General features: G+C 42.1%; 1 protein-coding gene across 3 annotated transcripts in view; it reads left to right on the plus strand.

The window, feature by feature from the left end:
• The first annotated feature begins 5,137 nt into the window (after positions 1-5,137).
• MYO1C (myosin IC) overlaps positions 5,138-18,621 on the plus strand; it is a 117,903-nt gene continuing 104,419 nt past the window's right edge. For 2 of the 3 annotated variants that reach the window (XM_067566016.1, XM_067566020.1), the window contains exon 1: positions 5,138-5,925. In XM_067566016.1, coding sequence (XP_067422117.1) covers positions 5,851-5,925 — 75 coding nt within the window. In that variant the 5' untranslated portion in view covers positions 5,138-5,850. Of the gene's footprint in view, positions 5,926-13,471; positions 13,673-18,621 lie in introns of those variants that run through there. The other variant, XM_067566017.1, reaches the window with a different exon arrangement.

Here is an 18,621-nt window from a genome sequence, read left to right on the forward strand (position 1 = left end):
TGCCACGATTCCTTAAAGGGAGTGGATGACTTAATTTAGCGTGCCTAGTTTGCACTTTTCAGGCAGAACTTTTCCAGGTCTGGTCATCTCCCAGAATTTAATCTTTTCTAATTCGCCCAAGCAAAAACAGTTCACCTGTGTGAATGCTAGCAGAACAAAAATGAACTTTCCATTATAAATTGTATTGTATTTATTTTTAGTAGCTCTAGTACTGAATCAGCTGAGGTTAGAAAGCTGGCCATGAAATAGCCTTTAGTCAAAAATGCTGAGTGTTCAAGTGAAAACTGGTTTTGATTTGTTTGACTTATGAGAAGAGTTGAAAATTTAATTTCATGCATTCTTTGCACTCAAGGTCCAATTTTTTAAACACGGTTTATTTTCTAAGCAAAGGAAGGATGTATGTGCATACATGGCTAACTGAGCAATATGATATGTAATTAAAGAACAGTCTCTAGTAAAGAGCACATAGAAGCTGTGCTTCATTCAGTGCACACTGGTTTACATCAGTTGCACAAGGCACATATTGAATAAGGCAAGGGCTTCACAGGAATCCCTTATCTCAGTTTTCATTGTATCTTGCAGAGGATATATCATCCCAGTTGTGTCTAGTCAAAAAACAAAACGACCCTGCCTCTTGAGAATGTTGTTTGCATTGTTAAACACTCAGATTAGAAAATGCCAAAAAATTTTATGAGCTGGGTGAAAGTTTGTAATGGGTTGAGTTAAAACCCATTGCAGTTGTTAGGTGTGAACTCTCCCTTCAAGTAACATAACCATCTAGGACAAAAGGTGTCCCAGGAGCTTTTGGCTAACTGTTGTTTTGGGTACTGGTGTGGGGAGAGAGGGCGAAAGAGATCATGCAGAAACTCCGGTCAGATAAGAACAGACAGAGAGAGCCTGAATGAGCAGCTGACAGCATTGTGGTTGACCTTGGAAGAAACCTGGGAAGCAGCTTTTGTGTCAGGGTGCAGACTAAAAGAGTGCTCTTGGTGTTCTGACCAGAAGAAGCTTGTTTTCTTCTCTTTGATTCCATCTGTGTTCAGACACGGGGCTTTGTACATCTTAGGTATTTCTTTGATGCAGTTTTGTTTATTTACTATCACCAGTTTCTACTCCCAATTGGAACACACCCAGGGCCCCAAACTTTGACTATCTGTTCAGGTCAAACAGGGGCAACAATAAGGTTTTATGTGCAACTTCAGCTGACCCAAAACCTGTATGGGTTGCAGAGTAATAGGTAGAAGGAAGCTTTTATACCTTTCTTACAGTTTTTATGAGCTGTTCTCACTCCTCCTTTTCTCCTCCTCTCCCCACACCACCCAACAAAATGAAGGGTAACAAAGTATCTGCATTTACACAAATTATAATGCTTAGCATTTTAAGACTGAGTGACCATTCAGTGGTGCATAAATTGATCACTGTCTGATGTAAGGAAACTTTCTATTATGAGACGGCATTGCACAATAGAGTACAATATTACTCTTCCGAAGCATTTAGTATTGGCCACTGTTGGAGAGACACACCAGGCTAGATGGTCATTACAACAATTCTTATATTTAATAAGTACAGTAGCCTTCTTGAATTTGAGCTGATGGCTAGCAATCCACAGGGAGATGTCAGAGACAGGCAGAGATTTCAGTTTGGACAGAAAGAGAGGTCAGGAGTAGAGAAGTAGATCCGTGAGTGGTAAGCATAGAGATGATAGCTGAATTTGTATTTGTGGATGAGATAACCCAGAGATAAAGTGCATAGGGGACCAAGGAGAGACACCTGTGGAACCCTCACAGAAAGCTGGAGGGGATGGTGAGGAGGATCCTCTAAAGGATATGGGGGGAGAAGCTGTGGCAACTGGAACCCATTCCCAAGGAGCGAGAAGTCCTGGGCTGCTTCCCCCTGGGAATGGGAGGGGGGCGGCTTACTCCTGGTTCCCGGTGGAGAATGGGGATGGAAGAAGCCCCGGGGGCCTGGGAGGGTGCAGCCTGCTGGGAGCCAGCCTGTTGGGCTCCCAGCAGGGAGCTGAGAGACTGGGCTCTCAGTTTCCCACACTGCCCCTCTTAGGTCAGTGGAAGTGTTCTCGGTGAGGACAAATTCCACCCACTCAAGGAAGGTAGTGTGGATGTCAGCCACCACAGTAATTACTGCAGTGACTGTAAGTCGACATGTATTATGTTGACTTATTTTTTTTAGTGTGGGCAAGACCTAAGTTGAGTGAACTTGGTGAGTGGAGAGTTGAACAAGGCTGCAGCTCAAATGAACAGCTTAGAGGAAGTGTGCAGCTAAGGCATCCAGTGGATCATCAACATGGAAGCTGAAATCATCAAAGATGAGCATGGGAGACTGATGAGCGAAAGAGAGAGAGCCAGGAGTCAAAATCAAAGAGGAAGGCTGATGGAGGAGTTGGGTGGATGGTAGGTGTCAGTGACATGGAGCAGGAAAGGGAAGAAGAGTCAGATGTAGTGCTTCTCAAAAGAAGAGAGGGAGTAGGAGGAGGGAGAGTTTGACTACTTAGATCCTTGCCCAATGCATTTTGCCACAGGTCCCTTTCATTTGTTAAATACCTGAGATTTTGACTTTGTCCATGTTTCTTGGTGTGTTTCTTTGTAAAAATGCTTAAACCATTTAAGTTGTTGAATTAACTTTAGAATACATTTATTCTAAAGTTAATTCAAGAGAACTGTTTTTATAACCATTTGGTTTAACTTTGTGATTTAAGATGTAAGAATTTTTTGTCTTCTCCCTGCAGAGATTCTGTTGCATCTTGACATTACTTTTTTGCATGTTTAAATGTAAAGTGCCATTTACTACTTCTGTCCATAAGGAGGGCAAGTCTTCATGATCAGTGTTGCCAGAGTGCTCTTTTTGTTTTCTATTAAAATAGGAAGGATGTTTACCAAGGAACTTCAGCAAGTTTATCCTTATTTACCATGCATGTAGGAAATTTCTACCTTTCAGCTGACTTCAGGATAAACAGTGTATCTCTGGACATAGATAGTACAGCTGTGTGTAAACAGGAAATATTTCTGAGATGCATTGTGTGCTTTCTATACCCTAAAAATACACTCTGATAAGGGCTATTGTTTGTACTACCACTACTTCCTTCTCTGCTTCTCTGACAGTGTCACTTGGATGAACTTGCCCTTAATTAGTATGCTGCAGGGGAAGGGCCAGTTCAAGAAAGCTTGAATTATGTTTTCCTTGAGGGAGAAGTTATCCTGTGGTGGCTTTTTTTGAGACAGAGAACTGCATGACTACCAGGAATATTTCAGATCATCCTCTTCTACCCTGGCCATGGCAGATGTTCTACCTGAATGTGAATGAATTGTTTTCAGAATAACTGTGTATGAAGGTCACAGAAGAACTCATCACTGAGTGATTACAATGTTATTAGCAGGCTTGTAGTTCAGGCTCTAAGCGCTAACATAAGAGTATTTCATATTATTGTTTCTGATTCCTCAACTTCTCATTCCCTCCAGGTATCTACCTTGCAGAAGAATGATGTACATTGTGTTCTATGGAAAATAGGATTTAAAGGAAGTAGTTGAAGCTAGTTATTTAGATATAGTTCATCTTCCGTCTCCTTCCACATTCTAGGATCTTGCCATTTCAGGGAGAGGTCCAAATCTTAGAAATCAGAATGTAGTATAGGGTACTGTAGAATTGTCCACAGTCTTTGTGACACCTTTATATCTAGTCTGACAACATTAGGCAGCACAGGCAGTGTGTAGTTAGTGGGAGCGAGTCTGCCAGGGAGAACTGTAAGTTTTGTCTATCCAGTAGCCTCAGTTTAAAAAACAAAAAAACCCATTTACATTCACTGTAACACAGTCCTGCCTTTCTACCTCAATGACTACTCCAACTAAATATCAGGATAATATATATGGTCAAATCAGAGAACAGAGAGAAAAGCAGGAAAATCTGGGTTAAGGAAAGTTGGCTTCTCTCTAGCTTGTATGCCACTGGAGGAAGACGTTGAAGGAAATCTCAGACATGGAGAGATAAACTAGAGAGAGAAGCAAAGAGGAGAAGGAAACGTAGGGAGATGCAGGAAGATAAAAATACAAAGTCGTAAGGAAATTTCTGAACTCCAGAAGTTTTATGCATATAATTGAAATAATTCCTTTGAAGAAGATTTGAGAAACAAATGATATTTCACATGCAAAGATATGCATACTTAAGTACCATAGATAGGAAGGATTGATTAGATACTGCCTTAAGGTTGTGGGAATAGGACAGTTCCCAGCTGGAGAAATGATGGAAGAAATGATTTTTATCCTAGGAAATAGCTCTGGAAAAGGAACCAATAATTTTTATCCTTTGAAACAACTTTGAAGGTAGAATGAAAAATGCATGACTAGGGAAATAATTCTTGGCCTAGAACAATCTTTCCTGTCACATAATACCTAAGGATAGAGTAATTACAAGGGCAAGAAATAAATTGTTTGTTCTCAGATCTGCAATGGAATGATGATCTGTGTCATTCTTGTTAATCCTTTCACTTGTGGGTTACATTTTGGATGCTATATATCTATAAATGTTTTAGGATTCAAGTATTCTCAGTAGCAAGCCTCCTCATCTAGAATTAGCTTACACTGGAAACAAAAGACTGAGCTCAAATATGGCTACTGAAAGTGGATACATTTGGCAACAGCAGGTTTTGAAATATCCAGCGTTTAGCCTACTGGTTGGCATTCTTTCTTTGATCTGTTCAGGATCTTTTAGGGGCTTTGAGGGTAGAGATCATTTGCAGTGTTTCTAAACATTATCCCCCAAATAGAGAGTAAAGTGCAGCCAGGTGCACTTCACTAGATCCTTCAAATGTATGTACGGTAAAGTTACGAACATGTTGGGAATGGAGGTTGTTCATAACTCTGAAATGTTCATAACTCTGAACAAAACATTATGGCTGTTCTTTCAAAAGTTTACAACTGAACATTGACTTAATACAGCTTTGAAACTTTACTGTTCAGAAGAAGAATGCTGCTTGCCCTTTACTTTTTAAAATAGTTTGTTTAACATGGCATTGTACTGTATTTGATTTATTTGATTTTATTTATTTATTTATTGGTCTCTGCTGTTGCCTGATTGCGTACTTTCGGTTCCAAATGAAGTGTGTGGTTAACTGGCCAGTTTGTAACTGGTGTTCGTAACTCTGAGGTGCTACTGTAATGAAGAACAGTGGTTGCCCTTAAAGAGTCAGCACTTGCCAATAGTTTTACCTTGTACTTAGAGTAAGATATGTTGTATGGTAACTTTTCTCTTTTTTTTTAATTGTGACTGGTGTGTTTGCTTTTGTCAGAACTGGTTAACTGTGAAGAGCTTATTTACAATTTAGTTCTATAGTAGTTTGAAGGACTTGCTGGAGTTACAATGGGCACAGTTAGTATTTTCTCTTGCACCATCTCTTTAAATCCAACATCTCGCAGTCCCAACACAGATAACCTTTCCCGCACAAAATCTCAGGGCAGTACTTATAAAGTCTACTGCACAGTACTTCTGTGCCAATAACTCAAATTCCATCCATAGTAACCTGACTTTTCTATGTCCCCTGAATCTGAAATGGAACATCTAGAGTTAACAGCAATAAGCAAGGACATAAATTAATGGTTCCTGGAACTGCTTTGGCACACTGTAACTATCCAGAATTTAGTGGAAACTAGTGCTTGAACTTAATTGTAGTTTGAGCTCACACCAATATTTAGTATAAATACATGGATTTAGCTCTTCCGCTCCCAGTAGCACTTCTGGAGCAAAGAACCCACTCAGTCTGTTTCAGGGAATACTGTTGCTGTTCCTTGATGTCAGCACCATCCTGTAAAAGACAGAGAAATCCACTAACTTAGTCCTGGAAAGATGGAACTGCAAATTGAGTTCATTCCCACAGGAGAAATCATCCGTGTGATCAGTTGGAATGGAGAGTGCAAAAGTGTAAGCCTGTGTGTTTCTTATTGTTCTCTTTTCACTTCTTGGTTTGGAGTTAGTTATTTTCAGAATGAGCAATCTAGTCATCATTGTTCTGAGTTCAGGAGAAAAGTTAACGTGAGAAGACTAATAAGGCTACTGCAAAGACTCTTACTTAGAATGATTATGGCCATCTTTTCAATAGAAAATTTTTAAACTTAGCAGTAGTGAAAGGAAGAGTTACTGACCTGAGAATTAAGGAAATAGCAGAAGTGTTCAAAACAGTGTTGTACTAGTACACCACAGTGAGCATGATTTGTAATTGGAATGGTGTTATGGTCCAGGAGCACTCAGTTAGTTGGTTAATCACAATCTGGAAAGGGAATTTATAAAATAAGTGAAGGGAAGAAATTCAATTTCAAAGCCTCTTAGATATTCATTGCCCATATTGCTACTGGATTCATATTGCAGATATTGAACGCAAAGATTGGAAAATGGGGGTAGAGCAATATATCAGAAGAAAAATAAGATGAAAATTGCCAGCATCTTGGAAAACTGGATATCGGAACTAGTTACTTCATGACCACGTTACTGAATTATATTTAGAATCCTGTGTAGATGTGCATTATTAATGGAGAGCCAGTGCTGGTGGCTAGGTTTTTACCTGTAACTTAACACACAGAGTTAAATGCTTCTGAGTGCCTCTGTGTATTGTTTTTTAAAAAACTACACAATATATTGTGTATCTCACTTTTCAGGCCTCCACCTGAACAGAGCATCTGCTTTGTATTTAGATTGTATTCAAAGTATTCAACTTTCTAATATACGTGTACGTTTCATAGACAGGATCTAAAACAAAATGGGCAGTTCAGACACGTTAAAGCCTACAACATATTTTTATGTGGATTTTTGAAGATCAAGGGACAAATCATTGTTTTTCCTTTAATGTCAAGATATGCCTTGACTATGAAATTGCAGTTGTCAGTTTTGCTAGATTAAGAATACACTGCAACTAGTTATAGGGTGCTTTTCTTTTAGTAAATAAATCTCACTAATAAAAGAAATTGTTGTTTCACTCCTTCATATTTCTGTATTACTTTTTGTTTGTACATCCTAGAGCTACTCAGGACTCAATTGTGAGTGATTCAAGTTATTTCTAAAGTCATTTAAGCTGAATCATTTCATACCTAAACGCAGCTATGTACATTTGTCCCTGTCAGTCTATTTTAAGTGCCTATATGGTTTCCATTACCATGTGATCACAAGGCACTCTAATACGAAATACATTAAAGATTTGAGCAACCCCTGTGAGGAAGGATAGTACTGTTACCTCCGTTTTACAGACAAGAAATTGGGGCAAAAAGACACTAAGTAACTTGCCCGAGGTCATACAAGAAGCCTTTGGCGGAGCAGAGAACGGAATGTCTCTCCCATATCTCAGGCTAATGCCCTTAACCACTGGACCATCCTTTCTATCTTGCTATCTTTCTGCATACAGTAATATGTAAAAATAGCTTTCCATTTCCCTGCATGTAGTAATCAAACTTTATTTTACCCAGGCCTTAATTTTACTGTAAATTTCTATGATTGATGTTGCATTTATTAAATATCTCTGCAATACTGATAGCACAGTGCTGTCTTTCTCACAAAACTTCCTGTGCCTTCTTCCAGGCTGCTTTCATGCATAGAACACCCTTGCTGGATTGATGCATAAGCCCACTACACTTTCCTTCTACATATTCTTCCTCAAGATTCACTCTGCCACAGTACTTAATACATCAGCTGATTAGTGATGATTTTGGAAGTAGAATCAGGATAGTTGGCACTTTTACTGTAAATAATTTAAAATGGTACATTTGATAGTGTCCTTTCACCTTTTGTATGTCACTTTCCTTCTTCAATTGTAAGTTCTTTGAGGCAGGGACTGTTATTTATTTGTATTATTGTAGTGTCTAGGAGCCCCAGTCATGAATCAGGATTCTATTGTAGCAGGCACCCTACAAACACAAAGCAAAAGGACAGTCCCTTCCCCACAGAGCCTACAATCTAAATATAGGAGAAAAGACAGTGGATGGATACATATAGACTGATGAGGAAGTACAAGGAAACAGTGAGACAGTATTGGTCAGCGTAACAAACTCTGGTCTCAGCAGCGTAAGCATTGTCGAGTTTTTTGTAGGCTTCATGGCTAAGGAGAGTTTTAACGAGGAATTTGAAGAAGGGTAATGAGGTAGTTTTGTGTTGTTTACAGAGAGCTCTTCCCAAGCATGAGGGGCTAGCATGGAGAAAGCACAAAGGTGCTTGTTTGAAAATCCAGCATGTGGGCAATGGAAGTTTGCATTAAAAGCAGATTGGAGTCAGGAGTTGAAATTTCAATTCTGAATAAGAGATGATAGGTAAGGTGGCTGTCTATTGCCCATAATTTTTTTACTTTATTTTTAAAATCTCACAAATCTGCATGACACTTTTTGGTTTCCACATCTCTGAGAGAAGCATTGGGCCCACAGACCTCAGCAGTATTTTCATGAATGTTGCAAATACAAGACGCACAATCTTCCTGTATGTGTAGCTCCACAGGAAGTACTGCAGTAACAAGTGACATGATGATTTTCCCTGGGAACAGCTTGCTGAGGGACATATGAAAAATAATTCAAGGTTGTTGGTGACGTTCATGGAACAGCTCCAGGCAGTGGCGCGCCATTTCTGAACCCCAGAAAGGAGCATGGGCTGGTGGAATTGGATTAAAATGCATGTTTGGGATGCTCAGTGGATGCAGAACTTTGTTAGAGGCAAAAAGGCTTCCTTTAAAAAGTGTAAGTTAAATCCTATTGAGGAAAATAGAAAGGAGCATAAACTCTGGCAAGTGAAGAGTACAAATATAATTAGGAAGGCGAAACATGAATTTGAAGAACAACTAGCCAAAGATTTAAAAAAAAAAAAAAAAAAAAAAACCAGCAAAAAACATTTTAAGTACATCAGAAGCAGGAAGCCAGCTAAACGCAGTGGGGCCACTGGATGATCGAGATGCTAAAGGAGCACTCAAGGAAGATAAGGCTATTGCGGAGAAACTAAATTAATTCTTTGCATTGGTCTTCACGGCTGAGGATGTGAGGGAGATTCCCAAACCTGAGCCATTCTTTTTAGCTGACAAATCTGAGGAATTGTCCCAAAACCTTCCCTAATGACATCTCAATCTGGAACAAACTGATGAATTAAACAGTAATAACTCACCAGGACCAGATGGTATTTATTCAAGCGTTCTAAAGGACTCTATTATGAAATTGCAGAACTACTAACTGCTGTATGTAACCTATTATTTAAATCAGCTTCTGTACCATGACTGGAGGAAAGCTAATGTGACACCAATTTTTAAAAAAAGCTCGAGGCGATTCTGGCAATTACAGCCTTACTTTGGTACCAGACAAATTGGTTGAAACTAGTAAAGAACAGAATTATCAGAAACATAGATGAATACGAGTTGTTGGGGAAGAGTCAATGTGGTTTTTGTAAAGGGAAATCATGCCTAACCAATCTGCTTGAATTCTTTGAGGGGGGTCAATGAGCATGTGGACAAGGGTGATCCAGTGGATATAGCGTACTTAGATTTTCAGAAAGCCTTTGACAAGGTCCCTCACCAACCCTAACCCTAACCTTTCATCACCTGCCTAGTTCACTACACATCCTTGAATTTCTGAAGTGAATGAGAGAGGAGTCTCACATCTGATACCTTCACCCACTCAATGACCTTACATCACTTACTGTCCATGTTGTGCACTAAATGAAGCAGAATAGAAATAATACTATGAGCCTGTAATTAAAGCGTTCCAGAAGGGTTGCCATGTTAGTTTTTAGCAAAACAGTGAGAATCCTGTGACACCTTAAAGACTAACACTAACTAAGACTAACTGCCCAAATAAATTTGTTTGTCTTTAAGGTGCCACAGGACTCTCGCTGTAATTAAAGAGTGTATCATCATGTATACACACAAGGAGATGCAATTAAGGTTAATTCTGACATTTTCTTGCATTTGAGTGTTTGACTTTGCAACGTTAATGTTGTTCAAATGCAGTGTTTTTAATGGAATTATCTAGATTTAAAATAAAAACTGCAAAAAAAAACAACAACCAAACCCCCAAATTCCACCACATACAACTGCAAACTTATCTTTTACATAGGTCTGTAGAAGAGTTTGAACCACTGGGCTCTTCAGATTCTCTGCACATACTGCTACCACTTGTGGTGAGAGTAACCCTGTTAGCTGATAATGGTAGTCAGTTATTCTCTCTATGCATCAGCTGTTAGAAGAGGATACAATGCATCATTTGCAAGTAAGTTCCATAATTAATTGATAGATAACAGTGGAATGTTGGGGATCAGTATTTCTGGCTTCTCTTCCTGGCTCTGAGTGGAATAGGTTAAATTGCTCAAACGGTGGGGGACTAGAAGCAGGGGCTCCTGGATGATAATTTGTTTGTTCATCTTATATATCAGAAACTAAACTTTAAAAGGGGCCAGATTCATATGTATGCTGTTTTCCACTTTCCAGTGATGCCAAGCGCTGTAAAACCCATTTAACTGTAGGTAGGCTATATGAAACGTACCACTGAATTTGACCATGAGCCTTTTAGCTGCTACGGTTATGAAGAAAACCTACAAAATGTGACCTGAGTGTAACTTAGAGGTTCCCAAACTTTTTGCCAACACAATCCCATTTGAAAGAAGTATTTCCTCTCAGGACCTCCGACAGCATGGAGGATTGCAAAATGGCATCTTCCACACATTGTGACCTTGCATGCACTGTGCATACAATTCACTGGATGAATTATACCATTTTGCTCTACAGAATGGTGTCCTCTGCACAGAGAGACCTCACACATGGTGCGTGTGAGGTTGTGTTGTGCAGAGGATGCCATTTTGTAGAGCAAAATGGCATCATCCATGCATTGTGACTTCCCACACAGTTTACATGCGAAGTCATGCGATGCAAAGCAAAATGGCATCCTCCACACACTAGTGATTGCTGCAGCTCCAAAAAAGATTTTGCAACCCACAGTTTGGGAGCCACTGGTGTAACTGATGCACTGATGTCTGCCTCAGGGTGCAGAGATTCTGAAACTAAAGCTCTAAAAGGGGTGAATTGCACAATTCATTTCAGTTAGATGTTAATTTAAATGCCCAGTGGGTGTCATTTAAATGCCTATACTAACCGTATATTTGATCACTGCTGATCAAATCATGGAGGAAAAGAGAGGGAAAATATATAGTATGAAGTTGTGCACCATCTACTGTGAGTGACCGCTCACTGGAGCGAAATGAGTGTGTGGTGCTGCCATGTTCGTCCCAGGGTATTAGAGCGACAAGGTGGGTGAAGTAATATCTCTTATTGGACCAACTTCTGTTGGTGAGAGAAACAAGCTTTCAAGCTCACACAGACCTCTTCAGGTCCCTGGAAGATGCCACTGCTTATTCCTTCTCTTAATCAAGAAGGACCCAAGCCCCAGTGCCTAACAGGGCCCAGCAGGGCATTTCAGCTCCTCAGGAGGGGAGCCCAGCAGAGCATACAATAGATCACAAAGTTCAAAATACAGCTGTGTGCAGCTTCTCAAGTAGCTGGAGCTTGTTTTGTGGATAGAACTTGACGATATTATTGCCTTTTCCTCCAAGATTTATGTGAACTTCAGTTCTGCATGTGTATGTAACATGCTGGGGAGGGGAGTGAAGATCCCTATTGCTCCAAATAGCTGATGGCTAACTACACGTACGGGGACGATTCCTCCCATTGACTTCAGTGAAATTACCAGTGGCCTTGCCAAGAGTTTATCCTGCTGATGAGTCACACCCAGTAACAAATCAACGGGGAGAAGAGGTAAAACGATCTTTTCCATCTCCTTAGAAATTGTGTATGATACACTTACGAATGGGAGTACTCCTCAAAAGAGGCTTTTCTATTAAATAAGCTCATGTTATTGTTTATATTACAATAGCATCCATCAGTCCCAACTGAGAGTGAGTCCCCATTGACCTAGATGCTCTGTAAACACAGAATAAGAAACTATCCCTGTCCCAAAATTTTTACAATCTAAATAGAAAATACAGACAAAAGAATGGAGAGAAAAACAGAGGTATAGAAAGGTAAAGTGACTCATCTGAGGTCACACTGTATGTCAGTGTCAGAGATAGGAACTACTACTGTTCCAGGTCTCCCGACTCCCAGTCCCAGTACCTTGTTTGCTGGACTATGTGATGCTACCTTGCCTATTGTCTCTTATGCAAAAGAAGTTAAGTGCCCAAGACCAGGATGAATACAGGCTGAGAATGGTTATGGAGGCTGGATTAGGGTAAGTGCAGCATCATCGATCTACAGAAAGCCAGTCTGTGTAGGTCTGTGCACTATTCTGTGAGAAAAAAAATGTAAAATGATCCTTTTGCTTGTTTTAAACCAACCAAGGAAAAGTAGCAACTCTCTTTTTATCTTGGCTTCTGTTCTCAAGATTCTCATATTTAGATATTTATAAGTAGTAAGAGATTTCCTTTTTATTAAAAAGTTTACTTTCTACATTCAGACTCTGTTTGCAAGAGGGGAAGTATAGCTGTTTGGGGGCACCTAGGGGAAAGTGTGTAATTTCCCAGGTGACTGGGTCAGGGCTTGAGCTGGTTTGGTGTTTTATCATTGACAGGAGCCCCTAGATATTAAACCTGGCCCTTGTTGCTGCTGATTGCAGTTGGAGGAAGGGTTACATAAACACCGTACTGTACGATCTTCATTGCTGAGCAGATAAGAAAATTACTAGAAACACATCTTTTACTCTATGAAACCATGCTTTATGAATAGACTCCTTGCAACATTGCAATATTGAAATATCTGCCAGTCCAAAGGGTGACTGTGTAAAATGTAGCCCTGCCCAGTTTAAGGCGAGGGTGATCCGTCATTGGAGACTATTTTGGTTGACTGAACTCAACTTTTTTGCCTTTGTCCAGGTTTGTGTTTGGCATTTGTTTATGTGGCAGGTCCAGTGCAAACAAGCTCTCTTTGCTGCGAAGGAGGCGCGAGGGAGAACTGGCAGGGTGGTCGGAGGGATCCTCCTCGTCAGAGGCTCTGCTCAGTGTAGGAGGGTGTTTGCGAAGGTGAGGGGGGCGGGGGGGTCTCAAGCAGCCATTGATGTTCTATTTCCTATCACTGCCCGCTGCCCGGCCCTAGTCCACAGCGTACTGACAGGGCGGAGCCCCAGCCTGCTGGCGGCGAGACTCAGCCCTGGCCCTCGGGCGGGCTGTGCGTGGGGGGAGGGCAGAGATTTCGGTGCCCGGCGGCACGGGTACGGGAAGCAGCCCCTCCCCCCCCGGTCGCTGTCATCTCCGCTCCGCCCCCGGCCGCCGTTCCGCTAGCGGGGAGGGGGTTACATTCCACAGGGCCGGCCGGCCGGCGGCCCCCCCCCCCTCGAACTGTTTCCCGCCTTTCCCGGCCGCCTCCTGCCGCGTTGGCTGGTCCGGCCCCGCCGGGGCGGGGCGGGGCGGGGCGGGGGAGAGGGGGAGACCCGCCCCGCGCCGCGGCCGCCCGCCCCGCCCCGCGCCGCGCCGCGCCGCTCTGACGGCAGCTGAGGGCTGAGGTAGGGCGGGCAGCGACGTCCCGCTCCTCTCCGCATGCTCGGCGGTCGGGCATGCTCCGAGCGAGGAGGGCGCAGACTCCGATGTGTGGCTGGCGGTGACGAGCTCTGCCTCCGTCCCCGGACTCCGCTCCTGCCGCTCCAGAGCAGGAGCCCGCGTCCCGCCTGCACAGGTAGGAGAGGGGAGCGCTCTGCGTGCGGAGAGCCCCTCGCCTGGCGTGGGGGGCCGGCGGGGGTAGGAAGCGGAGCGTGTTCCGGGCCCCTCCGGCCGTGGTCCTGGGAAGTCTGAATGGAAGGGGGGAGGGGGGCGTTGTGACGACTAAGTTTCACTTTCTGCGTTGTAAAGCGAGAGAATGAGCACGGCTGTGCCGTACAGCCCGCGGAGCTGTGCGCCCTCCCGCAGAGCGAGCGAGCGAGCTCCCCTCAGGCCCACTGCCGCTCCCAGCCCCCTGAAGAGGAGGGGACAGTGTCAGCCTTGAGGCTGCTCTCTGTCTGTGTCTGTCTGTCTGTCTGTGCTGGGAGACGTCACCCGCCTCTGGGGCCAGCCTGTCCAGCGCGATACTTCTCCCACATTTACACACAACATAAGTGTGTGTGTGTGTGTGTGTGTGTGTGCGCGCGTGCTCATTTGGTTCTCTCCGGCGGTGCACAATGCATATTTCGTGTCAAGAAAATGTGTTCTTTTAGTGAGTTTTGGGCTGCTTTAGAAATACGTGCTCTTGGGAATAGCAATGGAAGCTGCGAGTGAACTTCTGTAGATGAAAGATAGATCCTGTGGTTCCTCCCCATGAGACTCTCTAAGTGGTAATAAAACTGAATGCAAAGGGCAAAATTACCAATCTACCATTTCCAAAGTTAAGAATGCTTTTGTGAATTCTTTAAAACTCCAGTATAGAATTAAAAAATTCATCTCAAAGAGATGATGGTGTTTTCCTCAGATAATCAGCAACATTTTTTCACTCCAAAATGTTACATATTGCATTACTATTCTGTCTATATCCTAACACCCTAAATTGCTTTAATTAACACATTCGGAATGAATTCCCAAGAGGACGTGTTCTTCAGGACAGTGTGAGTCTTAGCACACATTAATAACATCATCTAGAGAGATAATTAGGAGAAGGGTGTGGCTGGGTGCAGAGGAAGGAAGCTGGCTGTGCTTTTGCTATAGCAAAGGTGATAATGGCATGTAATTTACAAAGTTTTGTTGTATTCCTTAGTATGGTAAAGAATGTGTGTTTGTATGTGTGTGTCTATTTTAGGTATTTATATGGCTCCCATTGTGTGCCTTGGTGACAAAATGCTCTTTTCTGGATGGCTCTTAAACTGTGTTGGAATAATAATACTTTGCTCTTATTTAGCACTTTGCAGCACAGTATAAAGGAGGGTCAGTATTGTTATTCCTATTTTACAGATGGGGAAACTGAGGCACAGAGGTGACATGACTTGTCCAGGGTTTACATGACAGGTTAGTGGCAGAGCGGAAAATAAGATCCAAGGGTCATGGCTCCCAATCCAGTGCCCTAGCAGCAGCACCATGCTGCTCACTTCACAGTCATAGTCCCACATAAGTGGATATGATTATTTGTAAATAACAATAATTTAAGGAAAGTATCTGACTAGTCTGCAGAAAGAGTGCATCTTGTTTTAATTATTTGAATCTTCTCCCCAGTAATATGACTTCAGTTTCTTTGTATTTTCATGAGTTTACAGAAAGAAAATGAACAGGGGACCGGTATGGAAAGCGTTGCGTATTATAGTTAACGTAAGGCTTTGTTTGGGAATGGGCAACTCCCTCCATCACTCCAGATAGATGGCAAATGCGTTTAGTTTTCAGTGTCTTTGGACTGACTCAGTAAAATTCTCAGATTGATGGGTCAAGCAGCATGTCTAGAGGTAAGCAAAGCACCAGAGCAATCTGGAGAGAGTGGATTGTTCTTGCATCTTCTAGTGTTGGGCAAATTTTTTTTTTTTTTTAATTTTATCTCCGTGTTAGATACTTGGATACAGCCCTATGTTTTTGTGATGGCTTATGCAGAGTATGGCAGATCCTGTCCAGCTCTCTGTCCAATTGTAGCCATGTCTATTTCATTGTGGCTGTTGAGCTTTGTGTGCATACTGTCCTGTGTGGCTAACACCATAGAGAGTGGCTTTTTTTCTTCCTTTGAGTCTGGAATGTTAGGTCCAAGGAGCTGAGGAAATCCATGTGATGTAGGATCCTTCATTCTAGTGAAGGGAACTGTTTTGCTTGTATTGTGTTTTCCCCCTAATTGATAGCAGGGAGACTTATTTGGTCTAGGATGTATATTCAATAGGAATTGATCATGACCTATATGCAAGAAGTGGTAGAAGTAAAACCAATGTCATTTAGGCCTCCTAGCACTCCCTCTTTCAGTTGAATCTAACCCCAGTTGAGGAAGCCAGTGTTTGGTGTAGGTTGAGAGGAAAACCATGCTCTAAAAGCTAAGGGCCATGAAAATAAATAACAGAAGAAATCCAGTTTTTCTTTCTTTTAAACATGAACTTAAAATCTATGGAGACCTTCATGCAATCCTAAAAGCATCTCTTCACTGTTACAATAGGACTAAAGCTTTCAGCTCTTGTTTGTTTTGTTATTTTATTTATCATGTGGTAATGTCTAGATGCCTCAACAGTGATCAATGCCTCATTGTGCTGGGTGCTGTAAGAACACTGTGAGGCAGTCTGTGCCCCAGAGTTTTCTGTCTAAACCGATAAGCCACACAAAGTGTGGGATGGGAAACGAGGTGAATGAAGTCTGGGTCACACAGTAGGTCCGTAGCAGAACCAGGCATAGAACCCAGGTCTTGAGTTCCAGTCCACTCATGGTTTCTCAGCCTGGGAATTGTGAACTGGTCCAGGGAGGTCACAACCATCTCCCTTCTCTTTTATGGCTAGATGGAAGGTTCTGAATTTTTTTTTCTGTTGTAACATGGAGTCACAGTATGGAAAAGGTTGAAAACCTAGAGCACCTTGCCCTCCCCATTTGAAAGAATGAGTAGATGATTAGCACTTTTCAAAACAGCCACTGACTGCTCTAGGATATTCTGACGTCTGGGTTAGAAATGCCAGTATGTAACTGAAGGAAAAGAAGTAGAAACACTAGCTTTAATATTTCACTCAGTAGGTCACAGCAGAATTTACTACCTTGAGGCAACTTTCCATATGGGCCCTTTGTGAACAGTGAGATTGGAACTCTGAGATCCCATCTTCACATGCCAGACAATCACAATTAAAGCCATATTTATATACAGCTGAAATGTAGTTGCAGTGAAACCAGTTTATAACGTTGCTTGACTCACTCAAATCACCTGAAGAAGAGCTTTCTGTAAACTTCTGTCTTGTCACCAGAAGTTGGTCCAATAAAATAAATTACCTCACCCACCTTGTGTCTCACTCAAATTATGTTAATCTCATGTTTGGAAACCTGTTTTTGAGACTAGGCAGAACTTCTGTTGGTGTACAGTAACTTGGGACTGGACATTCTGCACAGTGTAGTGTGTCTGAGTTCTGTAACAAATCAACATCTGTAGGCTGAAGTCAAGCAAAGTGTCTTTCTCCAAGTTTGTTGCATTGTCCCATCTGGCTAGTTGTCTTTTCTTTAAGCCCTGTCCATGCTATGACTTTTAACTGTTTGTAACCAATTAGTGACATGGGAAGCTCTAACCATGATTTGTGTCCAGTCACAAACTTAATACTACAATAGTAACCATAGCAGCTTACTTTGTCTCACCCTTTCTAGTGGTCTAGGTTGGTATGTGGTTGTCTTTGTGTAATGAAACAAAACACTCTTCGTTTGCTGCATAACTGGGACCATCCTCACTGTGCCTCAGTAACTGGATTGATCGATCCTTCTGGCTCTGTTTGCTGTAGGGCATCCCAGAATGCATTGGCCATGTCCTCTGGGCACTCTTTCCTTTACCAAGGCAGTGTGGGATAGCTCCCCAGATTTTGCCAGAATGTACTTACACAGACATGCTGAGACAGTGAGGTAGCGTAAATATGAAAACATCAACAAAGTTTGTGTTATGATAAAAGCTACTAGGTGGACAGAATTCTAACAAGTGTTTGTTGTAACTGAGTAATATGTGTCATGTTCTGGTGGCAAAAAAAAAAAGCCTCAATATTGTTCCAAGGCTGCCCTCCACTTTTTCAGGGACATTAGTTACCTTGATAACTTGGGTCAATAACACTTGCTGTATTGCAGTTTACACAATCTGTACTCTCTGGTTTACTGTGGTCTTCCCCATACCAAAATTATCTGCTAGGGAGTGGTAGACAGTCTCCAGAGTGCTGGGGAACACTTTCACGCACAGGGACGGCTATCATTGGTAGCTTTTCTTCTATGCAACAGCTGCCCATTCTGCACCCCCATTCAAAAGTGCCCTTGGCAATTGACGTGTGTCCCACCTGGTCATTATCAGTTTGGACTCAACAACACTGGCCCACCAGCTGATTGAGCTAAGTCTGGCTCATTCTTTATCCTCCCTGTAGTTCAATTCAGCAATGTATGAACACAAACTTTAGCACTTGCCTCTGCCTTCTTGTTAGATGGCACATTGGAGTGCTCTGGGTGCTGGTTTCTGTCCTGGTTGGCTTCTAAGCAATAAAATCAAGGAGGTGGAAGAAGTAGCAGCTTTTAGTGATGGGAAGGTCTCTATGATACCAAATAGACACACTGACTTCTGTGGCAAAGGAATTATGATTTTTGGAATTATGGGTTTTGCCTGAGAAATCCCCTAATCTTAGGTAGAAAGTGGAGGTTGTCTGAAAAAAAAAAATACCCATAGTTCTTGGCATGGGCAGCTGCTGCCAAGGCGCAGTAAAAGATCTTCATTGAAAGACAGAATGCTAGGAGTGAACACACAAACACAATTATGATGGCAGACGATCTGCTGTTTGGACGTATATTGAATCTTGTAAGTTGCAGCTGATTAAACAGGCCATGCCTCTAACCAGTTATAAAATTATGATTTCAGCCACAGTGTGGATGAGACCTTTCTGTCACCACTTTATCAAAGGTATTTGAGTGTCTTCATTTAGCAACAGTATTCTTGCATCTAGCCTGAGGCTCAACCCTTACAAAGGGCAACAATGGGCATAG

The sequence above is a fragment of the Emydura macquarii genome, unplaced genomic scaffold (assembly GCF_026122565.2).
Source record: "Emydura macquarii macquarii isolate MOO-44397 ecotype Brisbane River unplaced genomic scaffold, CSIRO-AGI_Emac_v2 contig_2699, whole genome shotgun sequence".
NCBI lineage: Eukaryota > Metazoa > Chordata > Testudines > Chelidae > Emydura > Emydura macquarii.